We start from the raw sequence: 25691 nt of genomic DNA on the forward strand, positions 1-25691 counted from the left end.
CGCAGGTCTGTCTGGCTCTTCAGCCCCCCCAAAGCTTCCGCCCAGCCCAGCTCCCGCAGAAAGCCCCGAGGACCTCACGATTCCCCTCGACAACCGTTCCGGGGAGGGCGGTGCCCGCCTCGCGGACCCCCGCGGCGGCCGCCAAGGACTCCGCCCAGAGCCTCGGCCGGGGAGCGGCGCCCGACGGACCCCGGCTGCCGACCTCTTCGGGGCGGCTACGTTCCTGGATGATCTGTGGTCCGGACCCGCCGGGCAGAGCTCTCAATCGACCGACCCATCCATCGGTCGGTTTCCCGGTCCCTCGGTCCGCCGCTTAACGAGAGCCGGACCGACGTAGCGCCTCAGAAGGGGGAAAGCCCCCACTGCCTCCTCCCCACGCCCACCCGAGACGCCTTGGAACCCACGCGATCAAGACTCCGCGGGTCACGTGTGTCGGACCACGTCGGTGGGCTCAAAAACGTCTGGTTCCAAGGTGGTTCTCGCCAAGCGGCAGGATCTTCGACCCATCTACTGGAAGCCCACCGCGGTCAACCACGTAACCGGCCAACCGTCTGCCCCTCGCTCGCCCCTAGAGCCATCCCCCTGCGAGGAGGAGTCGTCCCCAAGCGTCCCGCTGGTATCGCGACGTCTCCATCCACCCCTCGCCGAGGCGGAGTGGGCGGGCGCGGCCGGGCCGGACGTGACAGTGACCGGTCGGCCCACTTCGCTTCAGGGCCCCAAGCGATCCTGGCCACCCGGCGAGGTTCAAGGGGGCCGGGAAGCCACCCGGGGGCCGGCGGCCCGGCTCCGGCTGCCAAGACTCGCGAGGAAAGGGGCCGGCGGGGCGAGCGCCGGCCGGAGCCGGGAGGACTGGACACGGCAGGCCGGAGGGGCCGGAGGAGATGACCCGCTCCCCGAAAACGCCGACAGGAAGCCCGACCCGAATCCGGGGTAAGGCGGCCTTGGCAGGAGGGGGAGCGGGCCGGCCTCTCCCCTCTTTTCGGGCTAATGAGCCCGCCGGTCCGCCGGCTCGGGCGGCCGCCCGCCCCCCCCCCCCCCCCCCCCCCCGAGGCCCGAGCCGGCGGGCGCCGACGCGGCCCGGGCCGCCTCGCCAACACGACAGCCGACAGGAGTAAATACACAGAGATTTTTAATCGAGAAAATCGTGGTGGGGGAGAGTAGAGAGAAAATCTTAAAACTCGACCCCGGGGGACCGAGGAGGCTCCCAAATGTCACCGTGCCCCGAGTCCAGCACGGGCAGGGGGAGCCCGGCCGGGGACCCCGGGTCAGCCTCCGGGGACGGCCGGGGGGACGGGACGGGGAAGCGACAGAAGACAAACTGGCCACCGGCGACGTGTCCGTTCTCACTTCGGGGTGGGGGGCACCGGGCGGGGGGAAGAGGAGACTGGGGAGGAGGGGGGCCTCCGGCCGCGACCCCCCCCGACGCCACTACACCCTGAGGATCTCCAGGCAGTTGTTGTAGCAGATGGCTATCCAGTCGGGTTGAGTGGAGGCCCACTGTACGTTGTTGATCTCGCCTTCGGCCGTGTACGCTAAGATGGGGTCCTCGATGGCCCGAGGCATCTGCTGGATGTCCCAGATGAGAGCCTGATGGTCGTCCGCTACCACGCGAGAGAAGGGCGAGGTCGGCGGGACGCCGTCTCCCGGCCGGGTCCCCCCCGCCCCGCCCACCGGACCCTAGGCTCCCCGGGGGCAGGGGCGCCTTCGATTTCTACCGTCCGTCCCCTCGCGACCCGCCCGGTACGTGCGCCGAGGTGCCCCCCGCGACGCCGGTGGACCTCGGGCAGGGTACCCCCGAATGGAGCCGCTGCTCCCGGACAGAGAGGAGGCGAGGGTCCCCGGGGCCGAGCGGCTTCCCGCGGGTGCCCCGCGTCAGAGCACCCGCGGAGGGTAACGGGGGGAGGGAGTCGGCAGCCGAACGAGGGGGGACTGACGGCAGTCCCGCCCTGGGGTCCTCCTGCCCCCGTAGCCAAGCGACCCCTCCCCGCCTGCCCCCTCTCTCTTCTCGGCGCTAGGCTGGGAGCTCCTGGGGGCCTGGGACCCCTTCTTCCGCTACTACGACCGCCGACTACGGTGCTTATTAAGCGCTTACTATGTGCCAGGCCCTGTACTGAGCGCTGGAGCGGGGTACTTGAGAAAGAGCCCGGGCTTCGGAGTCAGAGGTCACGGGTTCGACTCCCGGCTCTGCCACTCGTCAGCCGTGTGACCGTGGGCGAGTCGCTTCACTTCTCGGGGCCTCAGTCACCTCATCTGTAAAATGGGGATTAACTGGGAGCCTCACGTGGGACCACCCGATGACCCCGTTATCTACCCCGGCGCTTAGAACGGTGCTCTGCACGTAGGAAGCGCTTAACAGATACCGACATTAGTATTATTATTATTATTATTGTCGTCATTACAAGAAAATCAGGTCCCACGGGGGGCTCCCGGTCAAGGTAGGAGGAAGAACAGATATTGAATCTCCATTATGCGGATGAGAGAACCGAGGACCAGAGACGTGAAGTGACTTGCCCCGAGTCACAGAGCAGACACGTGGCGGAGCCGGGATTAGAACTCAGGTCCCTCTGACTCCACAAGGCCACGCTGCTTCTCAACTCCACTTCTACAACTCCACTTCTACTAACTCTACTGCCCTCTCCTAAGCGCTTAGTACAGTGACCCGGGCCCAGGAGGTGCTCAGTTAATAGTGCTGAGTGGGAGGGGGCTGAGGAGCACACAAAGAAGCAGGCTGGCTCGGTGGAAAGAGCCCGGGCTTGGGGGTCAGAGGTCATGGGTTCGAATCCCGGCTCTGCCCCTTGTCAGCTGGGTGACTGTGGGCGAGTCATTTCACTTCTCTGGGCCTCAGTGACCTCATCTGGAAAATGGGGATTGAAACGGTGAGCCTCACGTGGGACAACCTGACGACCCAGTGCTCAGAACAGTGCTCTGCACATAGTAAGCGCTTAACAAATACCAACATTATTATTATTGTTGTTAGCTCCAATGAGGCCAAGGAGCCAGGAAAAGCACCAGGGCAGAGAGAGGGAAGATGTGGGCCCAAATTGCCAGCGGGCCCGGGTTCCCCTTTCGCTCGTGAGGGCCGAGAAGAGGATGGAGAAGCAGCACGGTGTAGCGGATAGAGCCCGGGCCTGAGTCAGAGGGCATGGGTTCTAATCCTGCCTCCGCCGCTCTTCCGCTGTGTGACCCTGGGGAAGTCGCTTCACCTCTCCGGGCCTCAGTGACCTCGTCGGGAAAATGGGGATTGAGACCGTGAGCCCCACGTGGGACAGGGACTGGGTCCGACTCCATTTGCTTGTATCCACCTCTGCGCTCAGTACAGTGCCTGGCACATCTTGAGTGCTCAGCGTATACACGACGACGACGACGACGATTACTAGGGAGGGGGTCGGCCTTGGTTCCGCGGGGGGCCCCGAGGCTGAGATCAGGACGCCCGGATCCCCCGGCCCAAAGTCAGGCCGGGCTCCGGCCCACGAGAGGGCTGCTACGCCGGAGTTGTGGGGCGCCCTCCGGGCCTGGGCCGGGACCCTCCCGAGATCTGACCTGGGGTCGTTCTGGGTCCCCGGGGCGCCGGGGCCGGGGCCCCCCGGGATACGCACCGGCAGTGCAGATGTGGCAGGACGAGTGCGGGGCCCAGGCGATGCCGTTGACGCAGGCCCGGTGGTTGTTGAGCCTGGCCACGGGCGTGCAGGGAACTCGGACGTCCAGAATCACGACCTGCAGGACCGGCGGGGAGCGGTGACGGAGAGCCGGGCCGCGGGGGCCGCTCAGGAGGGTTCTCTCCTTGCCACGGCCCGGCTGCTTCTCGGCTCAAACCCCAAATCCCGCTCCGGCTCAGGGGGCCGGGGCGGGCGCCGACCCGGACGCGGAACCCCCGGGCGGGGCGGGACCCGGGGCTCCCCCTTGCGGAGCCCCCCCGCCCGAAAAAAAAACAACCCCAAACCCAATGAAAAGCCAAACGCGTTTGGAATTCAACTCGGGAGGAAGAACGGGAGAGCTTTAGCCCCGATGGCGGTGCTCGGCAGAGGCCCGGTGGACGTCAGTGGCCTGAATCATCTCTGCCCATCTCTCAGAGAGAGTCGCCCCCGCGTCCTTCCGAAGGTACGGCGCGGCTCAGTGGAAAGAGCCCGGGCTTGGGAGTCAGAGGTCGTGGGCTCGAATCCCGCCTCTGCCGCTTGTCAGCTGTGTGACCGTGGGCGAGTCACTTCACTTCTCGGTGCCTCAGTGACCTCATCTGGAAAATGGGGATTAACTGTGAGCCTCACGTGGGACGACCTGATGATCCCGTATCTACCCCGGCGCTTAGAACAGTGCTCTGCTTAACAAATACCGACGTTATTATTATAATCATTACAGCGCTCCTGGGATCAGCAGGGGAAAAGGTTTCTTTCCCGGTTGCCCAAGAGGACACCCCCAGGTGGGCCCCCGCCGAGACGTCGGGGGAGTTCGACCGGGTATAAGCCCTATTGATGTAGGTCACCTCCGCTCTAGACTGTAAGGAAGTTCGTTGTGGGCAGGGAATAATAATATTCATTCAGTAGTATTTATTGAGCGCTTACTATGTACAGAGCACCGTACTAAACGCTTGGAATAATAACAACTATGGTATTTAAGCACTTACCATGAGCCAAGCGCAGTTGTAAACACTGGGGTAGATTCAGGGTAATCTGATGGTCCCACGTGGGGCTCCCGTTTTTGCATCCCCATTTTCCAGATGAGGTCACTGAGGCCCAGAGGAAGGGAAATGACTTGCCCAAGATGACGCAGCAGGCACGTGGCGGAGCCGGGATTAGAACCCACGCCCTCTGACTCCCAAGCCCGGGCTCCTTCCACTGAGCCACGCTGCTTCTCGTGGAAATGTGTCCGTTATACTGTTATACCGTACTCTCCCAAGCGCTGAGTACAGTGCTCTGCACAGAGCGGGTGCTCGATAAATACGACCGAACGAATGAACGATTCTCCGAACGGCGCCCAGGGGCGGAGGGCAACATGCCGCTCTTCGGCCCCGCCGGTCCCGTCCCGGGGCTCACCTCCATCCCGTCCATGGCCATCGTGGCCAGGTAGTTGGGGTCCTGCTTGTTCCAGCAGAGCCGCAGCAGAGGGTGGTGCTGGGGGTCCTCGTAGATGATGGTGCTGTGTTCCAGGTGCCGCAGGTCAAACATGCGCACGGAGCCGTCGGCCCCCACCGAGGCGAACATGTCCCGGCCGCCGCCCGCCCGGCTGAACGCGATGTCGTACACCTGCTCGGGGGCGGGGAGGAGGTCAGGGCGGCCGCCCCTCCCCTCCCCCGGGAGACCCGACGGCACACCGGCCTCCCGAACCCCGGACGGAAAGGCCCCGGATGCCGGGGGGAAGAGGCGGCCGTTAGGGAGACGTTCGGGGCCCCGGGGCCGGTTGTCTCCGACTGCTGGGGAGGGGGACATCGGGGCACAAACGATCGGAGGCTGCTGGCTCCGGCCCTTCCCCGATCTGTCCCAGGAAAGCGACTCCGGGGTGCCAAGCCAACGCTTATCTCTCTGCGTCCGAGCCAGAGACCCTTCCACTTCCGCACTGGGAAGGGAAAGGGACTGCGGGAGAGGATGGGAAGGGGGCCGCGGACGGATTGGGAAGACCACCGTTCGGTGGAGCGGATGGAATTTATTCAGGTTCACTTCTGTCTCCCCCTCTAGATGCTACGGGCAGGGAACACGGCAGCTAATTCTGTGGTACCCTGAAGGAATTCCGTCACTTCACTCCTCTGGATCTCGGTTTCCTCGTCCGTAAACCGGGGATTAAGAACGTGAGCCCCACAGGAACTGGGTCCAACCACCTCGTACCTGCCCCGGCACTTAGAACAGTGCTTGGCACAGAGTGAGCGCTTAACAAGTACTTTACCAGTCCGGACTACGGGAGGGAAGAGTCAAAGGGAGTCATGCTCATTCCATTCCTGGCTTGGGCAGTGGCCAGCGAGTGGAAGGCCATCGACTACAGGTCAAAACTCACCTGCGCCGGGCAGCAGCGGCTCGGGAGAGAGTCGAGGGCAGAGACTCGAGGTGACTGCGCGGAAGGCGGCAATGATAAACCGCTTCCGTATTTTTGCGGAGAAAACTCTACGGATCCACCACCAGAACGATCGCGAGGGAGAGACGCGTCCATGGCGTCGCCGCGGGTCGGAGTCGACTCGACGGCGTCAGACAAGGCCTAGTAATTAACTCGGTGACAGCCGATTCAGCCCAAAGGCTCTGCCAATGAGGTCGGCATTTATGCCAAGCATCGGGCGAAGCTCTTCGCAGTGACAAGGCAATCGTATCACACACGCTTCCTGTCCTACGTGGGGGCTCCCGGTGCGAGGAGGAGGGTCAACGGGTAATTCTTCTCCACTTTGCAGATGAGGAAACGGAAACCCAGAGAGGTGAAGTAACTTGCCCAGGGTCCCACGGCGGGCAGGTGACAGAAGCGGGACTAGGACCCGGGTCTCCTGACCTCCCCAGGCGCCAGCTCCTTCTGCTATCCTACGCTGCCTTCGGATCCAAAGTCCGGTACAAAGAAAGAGACATTTACTACGCTCCCAAGGCCAATGGGAAGCTAATAAAAAACGCAGGCTCCTTGTAGATATTTTTACTCCCGTCTCTCCCATTGGAGGGGGAGCCCCTCGTGGACAGGGAATGGGTCTTGTGCTTCTGTGTATTTATTTATTTCTGTACATTAACGCCTGCCTCCCGCTCTAGGTTTTGAGCTCACTGTGGGCAGGGAACGTGTCTGCTGTTGTACGGCGCTCTCCCGGGCGCTACGGGAAGCGGCGTGGCATAGTGGATAGAGCACGGACCTGGAAGTCAGAAGGTCATGGGATCTGATCCCGGCTCCTCCACTTACCTACTGTGCGGCCTTGGGCAAGTCGCTTCGCTTCTCTGGGCCTCAGTCACCTCATCTGCAAAATGGGGATTAGGACCGTGAGCCCCACGTGGGACGGGGACCGGGTCCAACCTGATTTCCTTACGAGAATAACGTCGGTATTCGTTAAGCGCTTACGACGTGCCAGGCACTGTTCTAAGCCCTGGGGCGCATACAAGGTAATCAATCAGGATGTCCCACGTGGGGCTCACAGTCTCCATCCCCATTTTCCAGATGAGGTCACTGAGGCGCAGAGAAGCTAAGTGACTTGGCCAAGGTCACAGAGCCGACGAGGGGCGGAGCCGGGATTAGAACCCATGCCCTTGGACTCCCAAGCCCGGGCTCTTCCCACGGAGCCACGCTGCCTCTCTTGTATCCACCCCAGCACCCAGTACAGTGCCTGGCACATGGTAAGGGCTTAACGAATACCACAGTTCTTCTTCTTAGCGGGAGTACGGTGCTTGGCACATAGTAAGCGCTCATCAAATACGATGGAAGAAAAGCGTCCTTTCCCCCAGTGCTCAGTGCATTGTGCTGCGTCCCACTGGGCGCTCAGTAAATGCTACAACTCCTCCAATGGATCTGGATAAATTCATTCGATCGTTATCTATCGAGCGCTGTGTGCAGAGCGCTGTACTGAGCGCTTGGAATGTACAATCCCCGCCCCCACCTTCCTCGACGAACAGTTGCCTCCCCACCCCGCTATTGGGCATAGGCACCCGCACTGCGGCCTAGTGGAAAGGGCCCGGGCCCGGGAGTCGGAGGACCCGAGTCCTAATCCCGGCCCCACCGCGTATCTGCTGAGTGACCCTGAGCAAGTCACTCATATTCTCTGGCCCTCAGTTCCCTCCTCTATAAAATGGAGACGAATAATAATAATAATAACGTTGGTATTTGTTAAGCGCTTACTCTGTGCCGAGCACCGTTCTAAGCGCCGGGGGAGATACGGGGTCATCGGGTCGTCCCACGTGAGGCTCACCGTTAATCCCCATTTGACAGATGAGGTCACCGAGGCACAGAGAAGTGAAGCGACTCGCCCGCAGTCAACCAGCTGCCAAGTGTCAGATCCGGGTTTCGAACCCATGACCTCTGACTCCCAAGCCCGGGCTCTTTCCACTGAGCCACTCCACTGTGAGCCCCACGTAGGACAGAGACCGTGTCCCGCCTGACTTAAATCTACCGCAGTGTCCGGCACATAGCAAGCTCTAAACACGTACCCTTTTTTTTTTTTTTTTTTTTTAAAAAAGTGCCTAACGAATCCCACTGATTAATGGATTGATCGATGGCTAAGAGAGCCTCCGGGGGGGAGGCCGACGAGCCGGAAGGAGGTTTGGATTCAGACCTGGGGCGTTTCTCGGGCCAGAGCCGAGGGGGAAGGGGTGCGGAGGGGGGAGAGGGGTGGGGTCACCTCTTTGTCGTGGGCAATCAGCTGGGTCTTCACGTGGCCGGACACGAGGTTGACTCTCCCCAGGACCTGCCCGGTCTCCAGCCCCCAGATGGTGCAGGTGGTGTCGATGCTGGAGGTTCCTGAAAACCGTCACCGTCAGTGACAAGACCCCCCGCGGCCCTCCCCCCAGCTCCCGGGCCCGTGGACCCCCTCGCCTCTCCCTCCCCGCCCGCTTCTTCCGGCCCGGGCCGCCCCCCGGCCGGCGCCGGAGGTCTGCTCACCGAGGAGGTAGGGGTCCACCTCGTTCCAGTCAAAGGAGGTCAGCGGGGCGCAGAAGTCCGAGTTCTTGTTATTGTTCAGCAGGCACTCCAGGCGGGTCTCGGTTTCCCCAACCTGCCCGCGGGGACGGGGAGGAAACAAGCCCCGGCGGTCAGTCACGTGCTCAGAGAGGCCGGCGCCCACGCAGGGAGGAGGCCAGGGACGGCGGGGCCTTGGGCGGGACACGACGGCAGGGCCCGGGACTGGGCCCGGAAGCCCAAGGGAAGGATGGGGGGGGGGGGGGGGGAATTATGGACGCCCCTGCCTACGCCCCCTGCCCCGTGCTTGGCCGGGATCTCTTCCCCCTTCTCCCCAGTGCTTCTCCCGCTGAGACGGAAGCTCCTCGCGGGTAGGGATCCCGCCTATCCGCTCTACCGTGTATTGCACTTTTCGCCTCTGTTGAACTGCATCCTCCCAGGCTTTAAGTTCAGCGCTCTGCCCAGAGTACGCGTTCAATAAAGGGCGGCGCTCAATAAATACGGCCGACGGAATGAAAGACTAGATGCCACCGACGGATTCTTTCCCAAGCGTCTAGCAGGGTGCTCGGGACACGGGGGGCACTCGGTCGATACTACTGACATCGGGCGACTGCAAAAACACTTTCTGGACTGCGAGCGCTTCGGGGAGGGCGTCGAGGCCGGGTCTGCCGGTTTCTCCGCGCTCTCCCGAGGGCTTCGTGCTCTGCGCACGGTATAGGGGCTCAGTCGACACGAGCGACTGGTTGTGGTAAATCGAGCATGCCTCCGAAGTCCCCGACAGCGCCCCGGGACGGGCTCCGTGCGGAGACGTCAGCCGCGCTTGCGTCTCGAGGATCCGGCGGCCGGCTAGCCGAGAGGGAGTCCGCGCTGGCCGTAAAGTCTCCTTGCTCTTCCCATCGTTTCAACCGGACTCTCCCAGGCGCTCTGTACAGTGCCGCGCACACAGTGAGCGCTCAATAAATACGACTGAATGAACGACACCCCTCCCCCTGGCCGCGGGGGACCGTTCGAGGGGCCCCCCCGGCCCCATCCCTCCGGACTGTCCAACCCGTGGCCCGGCCGGGCTTACCCTCCAGACGCGCAGGTAGTCGCCGCTGGTGGCCAGCAGGTCAGGGTAGACTCCTTTGGTGTCGGGGATCCACATGAGCTTCGTGGTGGGGTAGGGATGGTCGAAGGTGTTTCGGCAGATAAACTCGGAACTCTCCTCATCCAGACCCACGAGCTGCACCTGAAACGCGCAACGGGGGCCCCGTAAACGGCCGCTTCTCCGGACGCCGCGTCGGCTCTTCCGGAAACCGCCGGGGCCACGGGCTTCACGGCGACGGACGCCTCCCCGACCCCATCGAGGACGGGAAGCTTCACGTGGGCAGGGAACAGGTCTACCAACTCTGTGGTACGGCAGTTTCCCAACCGCTTGGTATTATTAGTAGTAGTAGTAATAATAATAAGAAGTACGGAATTTAAGCACTATGTACCAGGCATTGTACTAAGAGCTGGGATGGAGACGAGCAAGTACAGTGCTCAGTCAGTGGTACTTATTGAGCGCTTACTGTGTGCGGACACTGGATTACACGCTCGGGAGACAGTTGGTAGACACGTTTTGCTCAATAAATAATAATAACGTTGGTATCTGTTAAGCGCTTACTATGTGCAGAGCACCGTTCTAAGCGCTGGGGGAGATACAGGGTCATCGGGTCGTCCCGCGTGAGGCTCCCGGTTAATCCCCATTTGACAGATGAGGGAACCGAGGCCCAGAGAAGTGCAGCGACCCGCCCACGGTCACCCGGCTGACGAGTGGCGGAGCCGGGAGTCGAACTCGCGACCTCTGCCTCCGAAGCCCGGGCGCTTTCCACTGAGCCACGTTTTACTTTCACTGTACTCCCCCAAGCACTGAGCAAAGGGCTCTGCCCCAGGCTAGGCCCTCGCTGAACACCGACCCACGACTGAAAATCAAGTCCTGCGCGTAGAGCGCCGTCCTCAGCATTTGGGAGAATACAGTGTAACTGACAGAGTCCCTGCCCGCAACGAGCGAGCGTGCGGAGGGTTTGAATCCTACGATAATAATAATAATGTTGGTATTTGTTAAGCGCTTACTATGTGCCGAGCACCGTTCTAAGCGCTGGGGTAGACATAGGGGAATCAGGTCGTCCCACGTGGGGCTCCCAGTCTTCATCCCCATTTTACAGATGAGGGAACCGAGGCCCAGAGAAGTTAAGTGACTTGCCCACAGTCACACAGCCGACAAGTGGCAGAGCTGGGATTCGAACTCATGAGCCCTGACTCCAAAGTCCGTGCTCTTTCCACTGAGCCACGCTGCTTCTCCGATCTGTGCAGGCCGGAAGCACGGCGAGAAGCTGTCGATAAGAAAGCTCGTTTGTTCGGGATCTCAGAATATCTCCGGGAACACAACCTGGGCTCCTTGGAAATAATAATAACAACGTTGGTATTTGTTCAGCGCCTCCTATGTGCGGAGCACAGTTCTAAGCGCCGGGGGCGACGCAGGGGAATCAGTTTGTCCCACGTGGGGCTCACCGTCTTCATCCCCATTTTCCAGAGGAGGTAACTGAGGCACAGAGGAAGTGAAGTGACTCGCCCACGGTCACACAGCTGCCAAGCGGCAGAGCTGGGATTCGAACTCATGACCTCTGATTCCAAAGCCCGTGCTCTTTCCACTGAGCCACGCGGGGCGGGGGCTCCGAGAAACCTAGCGGTCGGGGAAGGGGTCGGCAGGTTGTCCCACGTGGGGCTCCCGGTCTTAATCCCCGTTTTCCAGAGGAGGGAACCGAGGCCCAGAGAAGTGACTCGCCCTGACGAGCGGCGGAGCCGGGATTAGAACCCACGACCTCGGACTCCCCGGCCCCGGGCTCTTTCCGCTAAGCCGGGCCGCTTCGGTGGCCCGGCGGTGCTGTTGAGGGCTCTGTGGGGGATCGAGCGCCTCATCCGGTCCGCCATCGGTTTAAGGGAGGTAATTAATTAGGACTAATAGAAGTAGTAATATTACTGGACCGTGAGCTCACTGAGGGCGGGGAATGTGTCCGTTGGCTGTTGTACTCTTCCGAGCGCTCAGCACAGTGCTTTGCACGCGGTAAGTGCTCAATAAATACAACTGGCTGACTGAATAATAATAATGTTGGCGTTTGGTAATAATAATAATAATGATGGCATTTGTTAAGCGCTTACTGCGTGCAGAGCACCGTTCTCAGCGCTGGACGCGAGGCTCCCAGTCTTCATCCCCATTTTGCAGATGAGGTCACTGAGGCCCAGAGAGGTGAAGTGACTTGCCCACGGTCACCCAGCTGCCAAGTGGCAGAGCCGGCATTCGAACCCACGCCCTCGGACCCCCCAGCCCGGGCTCCTTCCACTGAGCCACGCTGCTTCTCACACGGAAGCAGCTCACGCAGCCCCAGCCGCCTCGACTCCCCAAGGCGTGGTGGGGGGGTGGGGGGGGTCCAAGACTGTGTTCTGGGGGTGGGAGGTGCAGAGCGGGGACCCCCGGCGGGGCCGAGCTCCCGGCCCGCCCGGCCTCGGTTGGACCGGGCGACCGGGAGGGCACGGGGGGGGGGGCCAACGCCCGGGCTCCGTCCCCCTCCCGGCTCTGGCCCGCCCGGAGGGGCGGTTTGGAGAAAGCTCCTCGCCCGACAGCGGGGGAGGAGATCGGCGGGCGGCGTGGCTCGGTGGAAAGAGCCCGGGCTTGGGAGTCAGAGGTCATGGGTTCGAATCCCCGCCCTGCCACTGTCAGCTGGGTGACCGTGGGCGAGTCGCTTCACTTCTCTGGGCCTCGCTTACCTCATCTGTCAAATGGGGACGAAGACCGTGAGCCCCACGGGGGACAACCCGATGACCCCGTATCTCCCCCAGCGCTTGGAACGGTGCTCGGCACGTAGGAAGCGCTTAACGGATATCCACATCACTTGATATTTATCCGCCACCCCCAAGCCGGACGGTTTTCCAGCTGCACCCGGAAGAGCGGTCACCCGTCTGCGCCCGGACCGGGAGGTCCGGGAGCCAGGCAGGGCACGTTCGCCGCTGTGCCCGGGAAGCCCGCCAAGTCATTAGCGGCCGGGCCCCCGACAGGAGCGCGGATCCCTCGCTGGCCCGGTTTTCCTCTCTTCTCTCCGAGCTGTCCCTAAAGAGTTCCATGTCCTTTGTGGGGGAAAAAATAAAAAGCACCTCAGGTTGAGATCGCACCTCTAGAGAAGCAGCGCGGCTCAGCGGAAAGAGCCGGGGCTTCGGAGTCGGAGGTCACGGGTTCGACTCCCGGCTCTGCCGCTCGTCAGCCGTGTGACCGCGGGCGAGTCGCTTCGCTTCTCTGTGCTTCAGTTACCTCATCTGTAAAATGGGGGTTAACTGTGAGCCTCACGTGGGACGGCCCGATGCCCCTGTACCTACCCCAGCGCTCAGAACGGTGCTCTGCACACAGTAAGCGCTTAATAAATACCAACATTATTATTATTACGGGTTCTAATCCCGACTCCGCCCCTCGTCGGCTCTGTGACTCTGGGCCAGTCGCTTCACTTCTCCGGGCCTCAGTGACCCCATCTGCACAATGGGGATGAAGACTGGGAGCCCCACGGGGGACAACCTGACTACCCTGTATCCACCCCAGCGCTTAGAACAGTGCTTGGCGCGTAGGAAGCGCTTAACAAACGCCAGCAATATTATTATTATTATTGCATTTCAAGGGGGGGGGGGGCTGGGGGCTGGAGGGGAGGCAGGGGTTCAGCCTTTCACCCCAAAAAGAACAGAAGGGAAGAAATGGAGGGTAACAAGGGCCTGGGCTTGGGAGTCAGAGGTCATGGGTTCGAATCCCAGCTCTGCCACTTGTAAGCTGGGTGACTGTGGGCAAGTCACTTCACTTCTCTGGGCCTCAGTTCCCTCATCTGGAAAATGGGGATTAACTGTGAGCCTCACGTGGGACCACCTCATTACCCTGTATCTACCCCTGCGCTTAGAACAGTGCTCCGCACACAGGAAGCGCTTAACAAATACCAACATTATTATTATTACTCTCCCGAGCGCTCGGCACAGCGCTCCGCACACTCTACACCGCAAGCTCCTCGAGGGTAGGAATCGTGTCCGCTAACTCCACTGACCTCTACCGAAGCTGCACGGTCTGATGGAAAGAGCCCGGCTCTGGGTTCTAATCCCAGCTCTGCCACTTGTCCCCGCGTGACCTTAGGCAAGTCACTTCACTTCTCTGGACCTCAGTTTCCTCACCTTGCAAGGGGGACTTCAATACCTGCCTTCCCTCCTACTTAGACCGGGAGCCCCATGCGGGACCTGATTATGTCGTGCCTACTCTGCTCTTTAGTAGAGTGCTTGGCACATAGTAGGCACTTAATAAACACCCCAATAATTATTATTCTCTTAACTGCTCAGAGCAGCGCTCTGCCAACGGCGGGCACTCAGTAAATACCAGCAACTGACTGATTCTGGGTCCCAGCCGTCCACGCGAAGTAGCCTGGCCTCAGGGGATAGAGTTCGAGCCTGGGAATCGGAAAACCTGGGTTCTAATCCCGCATCCGCCCCTTGTCTGCTGAGCGAACTCGGGCGGGTGGCTTGACTTCTCGGCGCCTCGGTTCCCTCATCTCTAATCGCCCGTTCTCCCTTCCCTTTCCACTGGGGACCGTGTCCGACGCCATCGGCGCTTAGTATAGGGTGCGGCACGTGGTCGGTGCTTAACTCTTAACTTTTTCCCTCTGCTCCCTCTCTGCCCCCCTTCACCTCCCCTCAGCTAAGCGCCCCCTTTCCCTCCTCCCCTCCCTCTCTCCCTTCCCCTCCGCACTCTGCTCATTTGTCTATATTTTTATTACCCTATTTATTTTGTTAATGAGGTGTCCATCCCCTGGATTCTATTTATTGCTCCTGTTTTTGTCCGCCCGTCTCTCCCGATTAGACCGTGAGCCCGTCAGTGGGCAGGGACGGTCTCTATCTGTTGCCCGATTGTCCATTCCAAGCGCTCAGTACAGTGCTCTGCACATAGCAAGCGCTCAATAAATACTATTGAATGAATGAACTCATCCTATCCCGACTGCATCCTTTAGGCTCTTAGTACGGTGCTCTGCGTGGAGTGAGCGCTCCATAAATACGGCCGAATGACCTCCCAAACCTCCTGCCTCTCCCGTCTTCAGTCTAGACTTCACTCGGCTGGCCGGATGATCTTTCTAGGGAAACGCTCTGGGCGTGTCACCCCCTCCTCAAAAATCTCCGGCGGTTGCCTTATCGACCTCCGTGTCAAACAGAAACTCCTCACTCTAGGCCTCGGGGCTCTCCGTCGCCTCGCCCCCTCCTACCTCTCCTCCCCCCTCTCTTCCTCCCGCCCGCCCCGCACGCTCCGCTCCTCCGCCGCCGGCCTCCACGCCGTCCCCCGTTCGCGCCCGTCCCGCCGTCGACCCCCGGCCCGCGTCCTCCCGCCGTCCCGGGACGCCCTCCCTCCTCGCCTCCGCCAAACTCCCTCTCTTCCCCCCCTTCAAAGCCCTACTGAAGGGTCACCTCCTCCAGGAGGCCTTCCCGGACTGAACCCCCCCTTTTCCCTCTGCTCCTGCTCCCCAACTCCCTCCTACGCCCTCCGCCGCCCACGGCCCTTCTGTACCTACGTACGTATCTAGAATTCTACTCGTATTAATGCCTCTTTACTTGTTCTGATAATAATGGTATCTGTTAAGCGCTTCCTATGCGCAGAGCACTGTTCTAAGCGCTGGGGTACATACAGGGTGATCAGGTTGACGTGGATATATCTGTAATTCTATTTATTGATATTCATGCTACTGATGCCTGTTGACTTGTTTCGCTGCCTCCCCTCTTCTATGAGCAGGGATTGTCTCTCTCTGTTGCTGAACTGTACTTTCCAAGCGCTCAGTACAGGGCTCTGCACACATTAAGCGCGGGGAATCGTCTCTATCGCTATATTGTACTTTCCCAGCAATTAGCACAGTGCTCTGGACACAGTAAGCGCTGGGATCGTCTCTCTTTATTGCTATATTGTACTTTCCCAGCAACTGGCACAGTGCTCTGCACACAGTAAGCGCTGGGATCGTCTCCATTGCTGTACTGTTTCCAAGCGCTCAGTACAGTGTTCTGCACACCCTGAACACTGGGTCTGTCTCTACCGCTGTATTGTTTCCAAACGCTTAGTACAGTGCTCTGCAGACAGTAGACTGCCTGTCTTTATGGCTGTAGTTTCCAAGCGCTTAGTACAGCGCTCTGCACACGGTCAACCCTGGGATTCTCTCTCGCTGTTGCTGTAGTTTCCAAGCGCTCAGTACACAGTGAGCGCTGGGATTACCTCTCTTTACTCCTGTATCGTTTCCAAGCGCTTACTACAGGTCCCAGTGAGCGCCGGGACGGTCACGGTTCGAATCCCGGCTCGGCCACTTGTCAGCTGTGTGGCTTTGGGCAAGCCGCTTCACTTCTCGGTGCCTCAGTGACCTTAACTGTAAAATGGGGATGAAGACCGTGAGCCCCACGTGGGACCACCTGATTCCCCCGTGTCTCCCCCAGGGCTTAGAACGGTGCTCGGCACAGAGTAAGCGCTTAACAAATACCAACATTATTATTATTGCTATATTGCACTTTCCAGGCGCTCAACGCAGTGCTCTGCGCTCAACAGATACGACTGAATGACCGAAAGCCCTACGGAGAGCTCACCTCCTCCAGGAGGCCTTCCCAGACTGAGCCTCCCCTTTCCCTCTGCTCCTCCTCTGCTCTTCCCCCTTCCCCTCAGCACTGTGCTCATTTGTATATCTTATTTATGACCTTATTTCTTTTATTAATGAGGTGTAGGTCCCCTTGATTCTATTTCTCTTAACGACGTCTTATTTTGGTCTCGTTCTGTTTTGCTCGGCCTTCCGTCTCCCCCCTTCAGACCGTGAGCCCGTCGCCGGGCGGGGACGGTCTCTATCTGGGGCCCAATTGTCCATTCCAAGCGCTCAGCCCAGCGCTCTGCACCTAGTCAGCGCTCAATAAATACTATTGAATGAATGAATGCTTTGCACATAGTAAGCGCTCAGTAAGTACTATTGCATGCATGACTGAATACTAAGCGCCTGGGAGTGTCCAGTACAGCCGAGTTGGTAGACACGCTCCCTGCCCGAGCGAGCTCCCGGGGCGGGGAGGGGCAGACATGAAGCTAAAGCAGCAGCGTGGCTCCGTGGGGAGAGCCCGGGCTTAGGGGTCCCAGGTCGCGGGTTCTAATCCGGTGGTCTCTATGGGTCGCCCAACTGTCCATTCCAAGCGCCGAGTCCGGCGCTCTGCACAGAGTCGGCGCTCAACGAAGACGAGTGAATGAATGAATAATTCATATTACAATGAGATGTACATCACCTTGATTCTATTTATTAGCTATTGTTTTAATGAGACGTTCTTCCCCTCGACTCTATCTATCGCCATCGTTCTCGTCCGTCCGTCTCCCCCGATTAGACCGTGAGCCCGTCAGAGGGCAGGGGCCGTGTCTATCTGTTACCGATTTGTCCACTCCAGGCGCTTAGTCCAGTGCTCCGCACCTAGTAAGCGAGAAGCAGCGTGGCTCAGTGGAAAGAGCACGGGCTTTGGAGTCAGAGGTCATGAGTTCGAATCCCAGCTCTGCCACTTGTCAGCTGTGTGACTGTGGGCAAGTCACTTCTCTGGGCCTCAGTTCCCTCATCTGTAAAATGGGGATGAAGACCGGGAGCCTCCCGTGGGACAACCTGTTGACCCTGCATCTCCCCCAGCGCTTAGAACAGCGCTCTGCACATAGTAAGCACGCAACAAATACCGACATTATTATTATTATTAGAACAGTGCTCTGCACATAGTAAGTGCTTAACACATACCAACATTATTATTATTAATTCACTTCTCTGCGCCTCAGTTCCCTCATCTGTAAAAGGGGGATGAAGACTGAGAGCCTCAAGTGGGACAACCCGATGACCGTGTATCTCCCCCACAGCTTAGCACAGTGCCCTGCACATAGTAAGCGCTCAGCAAATCCCAACATTATTACTATTAGAGCGGCGCTCTGCACATAGGAAGCGCTTAACACATACCCACCTTATTATTATTAATTCGCTTCTCTGCACCTCAGTTCCCTCATCTGTCAAATGGGGATGAAGACTGGGAGCCTCACGTGGGACAACCCGATGACCCTGTGTCTTCCCCAGCGCTTAGAACAGTGCTCTGCACATAGGAGGCGCTTAACACATGCCAACATTATTATTATTAATTCACTTCTCTGTGCCTCAGTGACCTCACCTGTTGGGGATGAAGTCTGTGACCCTGTATCTCCCCCAGCGCTTAGAACGGCGCTCTGCACATAGGAAGCGCTTAACACATACCCACCTTATTATTATTAATTCGCTTCTCTGGGCCTCAGTTCCCTCATCTGTCAAATGGGGATGAAGACTGCGAGCCTCCCGTGGGACCACCTGATGACCCTGGATCTCCCCCAGCGCTTAGAACGGCGCTCTGCACATAGTAAGCGCTTAGCAAATCCCAACATTATTACTATTAGAGCGGCGCTCTGCACCTAGTAAGCGCTTAACACATACCAACCCTATTGATTCGCTTCTCCGCGCCTCAGTTCCCTCATCCGTCAAATGGGGATGAAGACTGGGAGCCTCAAGTGGGACCACCGGATGACCCTGTCTCTCCCCCAGCGCTTAGAACAGTGCTCTGCACATAGGAAGCGCTTAACAAATACCCACAGGATTACTATCAGAGCGGCGCTCTGCACAGAGTAAGCGCTTAACACATACCAACCTGATTATTATGAATTCGCTTCTCTGGGCCTCGGTGACCTCATCTGTCAAATGGGGCTGAAGACTGGGAGCCTCAAGTGGGACCAGCGGATGACCCTGTCTCTCCCCCAGCGCTTAGCACAGCGCTCTGCACAGAGTAAGCGCTTAACACATACCAACCTGATTATTACGAATTCGCTTCTCTGGGCCTCAGTGACCTCATCCGTCAAATGGGGCTGAAGACTGGGAGCCTCAAGTGGGACCAGCGGATGACCCTGTCTCTCCCCCAGCGCTTAGCACAGCGCTCTGCACAGAGTAAGCGCTTAACACATACCAACCTGATTATTACGAATTCGCTTCTCTGGGCCTCGGTGACCTCATCCGTCAAATGGGGCTGAAGACTGGGAGCCTCAAGTGGGACCAGCGGATGACCCTGTCTCTCCCCCAGCGCTTAGCACAGCGCCCTGCACAGAGTAAGCGCTTACCACATACCAACAGGATTACTATTAGAGCAGCGGTCGGGACAGAGTCAGCTCTTAGCAGCTACCACCATGATTATTAGTGCGGGTGGTGGAGCGGGGGAGGGGGCGTCACCTTGTTGTTGTACTCCTCCACGAAGCTGCCCAGGGCCAGGCGGAAGCGCTTGTCGGGCCTGACGCTCCAGTTCATGGCGTAGACGGTCCACGGCGCCTCATACTTGTAGATCTCCTTCCGCTTCCCGTGCAGGGACATGGCGGGGCCGCCCTCACCCACCGCCTTCTCCTCAGGACCCCCGGACCCGCCGCCGCCGCCGCCTCCGCCACGGCCTCCTTCCGCTCCGGGCCCGCCCCCCCCGCCGGAGCGGAAGTCCCGCCTCCCTCCCCGCCCCATTGGCCGCCCCGCGCGTCCGTTAGAGGGACCCCTCCCTCCCATTGGTCGGCGGGGCCGCCGCCTCCCCGGGGCGTCGTTTCTATTGGTCGGATGGGACGTCGGTCTGCGGGGAGGGCCGGCCGCCCTCCTCGGGGGAGGGGCGGGAGGGGGGCGGGGCCGCACGGTGGGTCCGGCGAAGCCCATTGGCTCCCCGGGCTGCCAGTCGGGGAGGGAGCCCGGCCATTGGCTGACGGGCGTCCGGGACGGGGGCGGCTCCCGGAGCCGCGGGTTCGAATCCCGGGGACGGCTCGCCGCCTCCGGGAGGCCTTCCGGCACTTCCCGCCGATACTATAAGACAAGCGGCGGGGCTCGGTGGAAAGAGCCCGGCCTGGGAAGGCGGGGGTCGTGGGTTAAATCGTATTTATTGAGCGCTCACTGTGTGCAGAGCACTGGACTGAGCGCTGGGAACGGACAATTGGGCCGCCGATAGAGACCGTCCCTGCCTAGTGACGGGCTCACGGTCTAAACGGGGGAGACGGACGGCAAAGCGAAACAGAACAAAACCAAACCACATCATCAAGACAAATAAAATCATGGAGATATCCAAGCGTCGCTCGGTGGAAAGAACATAGGCTTTGGCGTCAGAGGTCATGGGTTCGAATCCCGGCTCGGCCCCTTGTCAGCTGGGTGACTCTGAGCGAGTCACTTCACTTCTCTGGGCCTCAGTGACTTCATCTGGAAAATGGGGATGAAGACTGGGAGCCCCACGGGGGACAACCTGATTCCCCTGTGTCTACCCCAACGCTTAGAACAGTGCTCTGCACAGAGTAAGCGCCTAACAAATACCAACATCATCACGGGGGACAACCTGATGACCCTGTGTCACCCCCAGCGCTTAGAACAGTGCTCAGCACATAGGAAGCCCTTAACAGATACCAACAGTATTATTATTATTATTAGTAGTAGTAGTATCTGATTAACAACATCACTCGCTTGACTCTCATCCCCTTAACACTTCCAAGTTCATCCCACTCCGATTCGGTCTCCTCCGCTAGCTCCTCGAGGGCGGATATCGGGTCAATTAATTGCTAAATTCTCCAGAGCGCTTAATACAGTGCTCTGAGAGCAGTAGACCGGAAGCTCCTCGAGGGCAGAGATGATGTCTACTAGTGTTCGTTCGGTCGCATTTATTGCGCATTTACTCTGTGCAGAGCACGCATTCATTCACTCATCCAATAGTATTTATTGAGCGCTACTAGGTGCAGAGCACCGTACAAAGCGCTTGGAATGGCCAATTCGGCAACAGATAGAAACCATCCCTGCCCATCGACGGGCTCACGGGCTGATCGGGGGAGACGGACGGACAGAAAACGAGACAAATGAATCGCGCTACATAGAATCAAGGGGATGGATGCTTCATTAACAAAATGAATAGGGTGATAAATAATCTATCCAAATGAGCACAGTGCTGAGGGGAGAGGAAGGGAGAAGGGGAGGAGCAGGAGGAAAGGGGACTTAGCTGAGGGGAGGTGAAGGGGGACCAGAGAGGGAGCAGAGGGAAAAGAGGGAGCTCAGCGTGGGAAGGCCTCTTGGAGGAGGTGAGCTCTCAGTAGGGCTCGGAAGAGGGGAAGAGAGGGAGTTTGGCGGAGGTGAGGAGGGAGGCCGTTCGGGGACGGCGGGAGGACGCGGGCCGGGGGTCGACGGCGGGATAGGTGCGAACCGGGGACGGCGAGGAGGCGGGCGGCGGAGGAGCGGAGCGTGCGGGGTGGGCAGGGGAAAGAGAGAACGGAGGAGAGGTAGGAGGGGGCGAGGGGATGGACAGCCTTGAAGCCCGGAGTGAGAAGTTTTTGTTTAGTAGGACATTCTACTAAGCGCTTGGGAGAGTACGATATAACAATAAACGGATTCCCTGCCCACCATGAGCTTCGAGTCCAGGGGAGGAGACAGACATGAATAGAAATAAAGAAATGACAGATACGGACATAAGTGCTGTGGGGCCGGGAGGGAGAGGGAATAAAGGGAGCAGGTCAGGGTGACGCAGAAGGGACAGAAACTCCGTGCCATCGGCTTTAGGGCACTCAATCACCTTGTCGCCTCCTACTCATTCAATAGTATTTATTGAGCGCTTACTATGTGCAGAGCACTGTACTAAGCGCTTGGGATGAACAAGTCGGCAACAGATAGAGACGGTCCCTGCCGTTTGACGGGCTTACAGTCTAATCGGGGGAGACGGACAGACGAGAACGATGGCACTAAACAGCGTCGAGGGGAAGAACATCTCGTAAAAACCGATGGCGACTAAATAGAATCGAGGCGATGTACAATTCATTAACAAAATAAATAGGGTAACGAAAATATATACAGTCGAGCGGACGAGTACGGTGCCGTGGGGATGGGAAGGGAGAGGTGGAGGAGCAGAGGGAAAAGGGGAAAATGAGGCTTTAGCTGCGGAGAGGTAAAGGGGGGATGGCAGAGGGAGTAGAGGGGGAAGAGGAGCTCGGTCTGGGAACGCCTCTTGGAGGAGGTGATTTTTAAGTAGGGTTTCGAAGAGGGAAAGAGAATCAGTTTGGCGGAGGTGAGGAGGGAGGGCGTTCCGGGACCGCGGGAGGACGCGACCCGGGGGTCGACGGCGGGATGGGCGAGACCGAGGGACGGCGAGGAGGTGGGCGGCGGAGGAGCGGAGCGTGCGGGGTGGGCGGTAGAAAGAGAGAAGGGAGGAGAGGTAGGAAGGGGCGAGGTGACGGAGAGCCTCGAAGCCTAGAGTGAGGAGTTTTTGTTTGGAGCGGAGGTCGATGGGCAACCACTGGAGTTGTTTAAGAAGGGGAGTGACATGCCCGGATCGTTTCTGCGGGAAGATGAGCCGGGCAGCGGAGTGAAGAATAGACCGGAGCGGGGCGGGAGAGGAGGAAGGGAGGTCAGAGAGAAGGCCGACACAGTAGTCTAGCCGGGATATAACGAGAGCCCGTAACAGTAAGGTAGCCGTCTGGGTGGAGAGGAAAGGGCGGATCTTGGCGATATCGTAGAGGTGAAACCGGCAGGTCTCGGTAACGGATAGGATGCGTGGGGTGAACGAGAGGGACGAGTCAAGGATGACACCGAGATTGCGGGCCCGAGAGACGGGAAGGATGGTCGTGCCATCCACGGTGATAAAGAAGTCTGGGAGAGGACCGGGTTTGGGAGGGAAGATGAGGAGCTCAGTCTTGCTCATGTTGAGTTTTAGGTGGCGGGCCGACATCCAGGTGGAGACGTACTCCACCTCACTACTCTCCTACTAAAACCCGGCCCTCACACTCGGCTCCTCGAATGCCAACATTTGTATATATTTTTCTCACCCTATTTATTTTTGTTAACGAGGCGTCCATCCCCTTGATTCTATTTGTCGGGATTAAGTTGTCTTGTATTTGTCCGTCCGTCTCCCCCGATTAGACCGTGAGCCCGTCGTTGGGCAGGGATGGTCTCTATCAGTTGCCGACTCGTCCGTTCCGAGCGCTTAGTACGGTGCTCTCCACATAGTAAGCGCTCAATAAATACTATTGAATGAACGAATGAACCTTCTCACCGTACCTCCATCTCGTCTCCATCCCAGCCCCACAGCACTTATGTACATATCTGTAATTGTATTTATTTCTCTTAATGTCCATCTCCCCCTCTAACCTGTAAGCTCTTTGCGGGCAAGGAATCCGTCTTTTACACTCATTCATTCAACCATATTTATTGAGCGCTTCCCGTGTGCAGAGCACTTTACTGAGCGCTTTGTACTCTCCCAAAGACTTAGTACAGGGCTCTGCACATTAGAGAAGCAGCGTGGCTCGGCGGAAAGAGCCCGGGCTTGGGAGTCCGAGGTCATGGGTTCGCATCCCGGCTCTGCCACTTGTCAGCTGTGTGACCGTGGGCAAGTCACTTCACTTCTCTGGGCCTCCGTTCCCTCCTCTGGAAAATGGGGATGAGCCTCAAGCGGGACACCCTGATTACCCTATATCTACCCCAGCTCTGCGCAAAGTAAGCGCTTAACAAACTAACATTATTATTATTATAGTGAGTGCTCAATAAATATGACCGACCGAGTACGCGTTCAAGAAATCCTACTGAGGGAATGCTGGACGGGGCCTGTTTTCTCAGCTAAGAAGACGGTCCCTCCCGCCGGCCTTCCAACTGATTGCCATCTGGGGGTCTCTCAGCATTGCGAGTTTCCCTGTCGTTTTATCTCACATTTCTTCCCCCCAAGAAGGGCTCTGGAAAGGGTCTTTCTCCCCCGGCCGTGTTTTCCACAAAGAACCCCAGGTGAACATGGGCGCCAAACCCGATTTATTTGCCAAGGGTACACTCCAGCTCCCCGGGACAGTGTGTATCCGTGTGGGTCAGTCAGGGGGCTGAGGAGACCCCCTAGGTCAGCGGTCCATCTGGGGCCGGGAGCGAGGGATGGCGGAAAGAGCTAACCGGCTTGGGCCGGGGGCTTCTCAACCTGCAGGGAGACCCGGCGCTCGCTACTCCGCCGGGCTTTCTGAGGGTCACTGTAGACCGCTGCTGTACCAGAGGGTATACGGTGTAATACAGTGTATTATAGTCCTTCGGGGGCTTAGCGCGGTACGGTAATTGCTCAGTAAATACCGTCGATTTATAGATCGCAAATTCCTCCCCTGGCCTGTTTTTTGTCTGGTTTTTTTTCTGGTTTTTGTCCTTCCTGTCTCAGAACGGGGATGAGGGAGATGAAGGGGTGGTCTCGTAGGGGTCAGGTCTCCGTGCTTTAGGTGAGCCTTATTCCTTGGAGCCCGGATTTCAGCTGGGGACTCCTCACCCCAGGGAGCTTGGCGAACCCTCCTCGTACGGGGTCGGGGCCCCTCTCCTCCCACCCTGCAAGGACGCTCCCCCTGCGTCAGGGACGCGACCGCCACAGGGGTGACGGAGTCTCCCGCCGGGAATGGCGGGCGAACCTGGGTCCCGAGGCCTTGGGAAGAGGCGTGGCCTTGTGGTCTGCTGTATGACCTCCGGCAAATCACTTCCCTGTGCCTCAGTTCCCTCACCTGTAAGCTCCGTGAGCTCGACGAGGGGCAGGGACTGTGTCCAACTTGATTTGCTGGTATCTACACCAGTGCTTAGTACGGCGTGCGGCACGTAGTAAGTGCTTAACAAATACAACCATCCTCATCATCATGATAAAGAGGTGTTTGGAGGTCACCTAGGAAGGACAGCGTGGTCTAGTGGGAAGAGCCCTAGCCTGGGACTCAGAGGACCTGGGTTCTAATCCCGGTTCCACCATTCGTCTGCCGGGTGAGCGTGGGCCCGTCGCGTCACTTCTCCGGGTCCGTTACCCCATCTGTAAAATGGGGATCTGATGCCTCTCAGACCGTGGGCGGGACAGGAACCACCGTGTCCAACCTGATGACCTTCTATCTACCCCAGGGCTTAGTACGGGGCTTGGCACATAGTCAGCGCTTAACAAGTACCCTAATTATTCTTATTAGTTGGCTGTCGAAATCTACTCTAAGGAAGTGGTCTCCAGACAGGGGTGGAGGGTGGGTGTCTCCAGAAAGCTTTCCCTCCTCCTCCGGGTGGGCCGGGGAACCCCTCCCTCTGGCCAGAAACCCCTTCCCCCCTCGGCCCCGCGCAGTCACGGCAGCCGGCCGAAGCCCCTCTCGGCCCCGGCCCGGCTGCGGGTCTAACTTCCCGGGAGCGCCGGCTCTGAGCGGTGTCTCTGAGGGTCCAGCCGCTCGGGCAGGGTGCCCAGGTGGTCGGGGAGGGAGGGGAAGCGGGAGGTCCAGGCGGGACCCTGAGGGTTCAGTGGCTGGAGGAGAGGGGCCAGGCGGGCCAGGAGCGGACAGGCCCGCTCTTGCTCAGAGGAGAGGGTCAGCGTTTCGTCAGATGCCGCCGGGAGGTGGATCCCGCTGGACGCGGAGTCCCCGCACCTCCGGCTCTGCTTTTCCAGGTCGCTGTAGCTCGGGGTCTGAAGAGGAAAAGCGGAAGTCACAGAACCTTCCACTTCCCTTAAGCAGTTTGGTACTTTGGGAAGCAGCGTGGCTCAGTGGAAAGAGCCCGGGCTTCGGAGTCGGAGGTCGTGAGTTCGACTCCCGGCTCTGCCACTTGTCAGCTGTGTGACTGTGGGCGAGTCACTTCGCTTCTCTGTGCCTCAGTTACCTCATCTGTCAAATGGGGATTAACTGTGAGCCTCACGTGGGACGACCTGATTACCCTGTATCTCCCCCAGCGCTTAGAACAGTGCTCTGCACATAGTAAGCGCTTAACAAATACCAACATTATTATTACTCACCCCTACAGTGCTTATTTTCTTTTTTCATGTAATTCGTTAAGCGCTTACTCTGTCCCGGGCGCTGTACTAAGCACGAGGGCCGACACAAGCAATTCGGGTTGGACACAGTCCCTGTCCCACATGGGGCTCACAGTCTCAATTCCCATTTTTCAGATGAGGAAACTGAGGCACAGAGGAAGGGAAGTGACTCGCCCAAGGTCACCTAGCAGACAAGTGATGGAGCTGGGATAGACCCATTCCTTGCCCACAGTGAGTTTTCGGCCCAACGCTTGATCTAAATCTCTTCGGCCAGGGAGGTGGAGTGCTGGCCAAAG

General features: G+C 58.9%; 2 protein-coding genes across 2 annotated transcripts in view; both read right to left on the reverse strand.

Moving 5' to 3' along the window:
• Positions 1–1112: 1112 nt before the first annotated feature.
• DCAF7 (DDB1 and CUL4 associated factor 7) lies at positions 1113–19066 on the reverse strand. Its single transcript, XM_029076175.1, has 7 exons — positions 18858–19066; positions 9620–9778; positions 8536–8647; positions 8276–8394; positions 5028–5237; positions 3597–3714; positions 1113–1601 (listed from the first exon to the last, which is right to left on the reverse strand). Exons 1-7 carry the CDS (start codon positions 18993–18995, stop codon positions 1429–1431), a joined length of 1029 nt encoding a protein of 342 aa, XP_028932008.1. The 5' UTR covers positions 18996–19066; the 3' UTR covers positions 1113–1428.
• Positions 19067–24192: 5126 nt separating this feature from the next.
• The window catches only part of KCNH6 (potassium voltage-gated channel subfamily H member 6), a 49013-nt gene continuing 47514 nt past the window's right edge, over positions 24193–25691 (reverse strand). The window contains exon 14 of the mRNA XM_029074565.1: positions 24193–25053. Within this exon, the coding sequence (XP_028930398.1) occupies positions 24769–25053 (285 nt within the window). The 3' untranslated portion in view covers positions 24193–24768. The remainder of the gene's footprint in view (positions 25054–25691) is intronic.

The sequence above is a fragment of the Ornithorhynchus anatinus genome, chromosome 11 (genome assembly GCF_004115215.2).
Source record: "Ornithorhynchus anatinus isolate Pmale09 chromosome 11, mOrnAna1.pri.v4, whole genome shotgun sequence".
NCBI lineage: Eukaryota > Metazoa > Chordata > Mammalia > Monotremata > Ornithorhynchidae > Ornithorhynchus > Ornithorhynchus anatinus.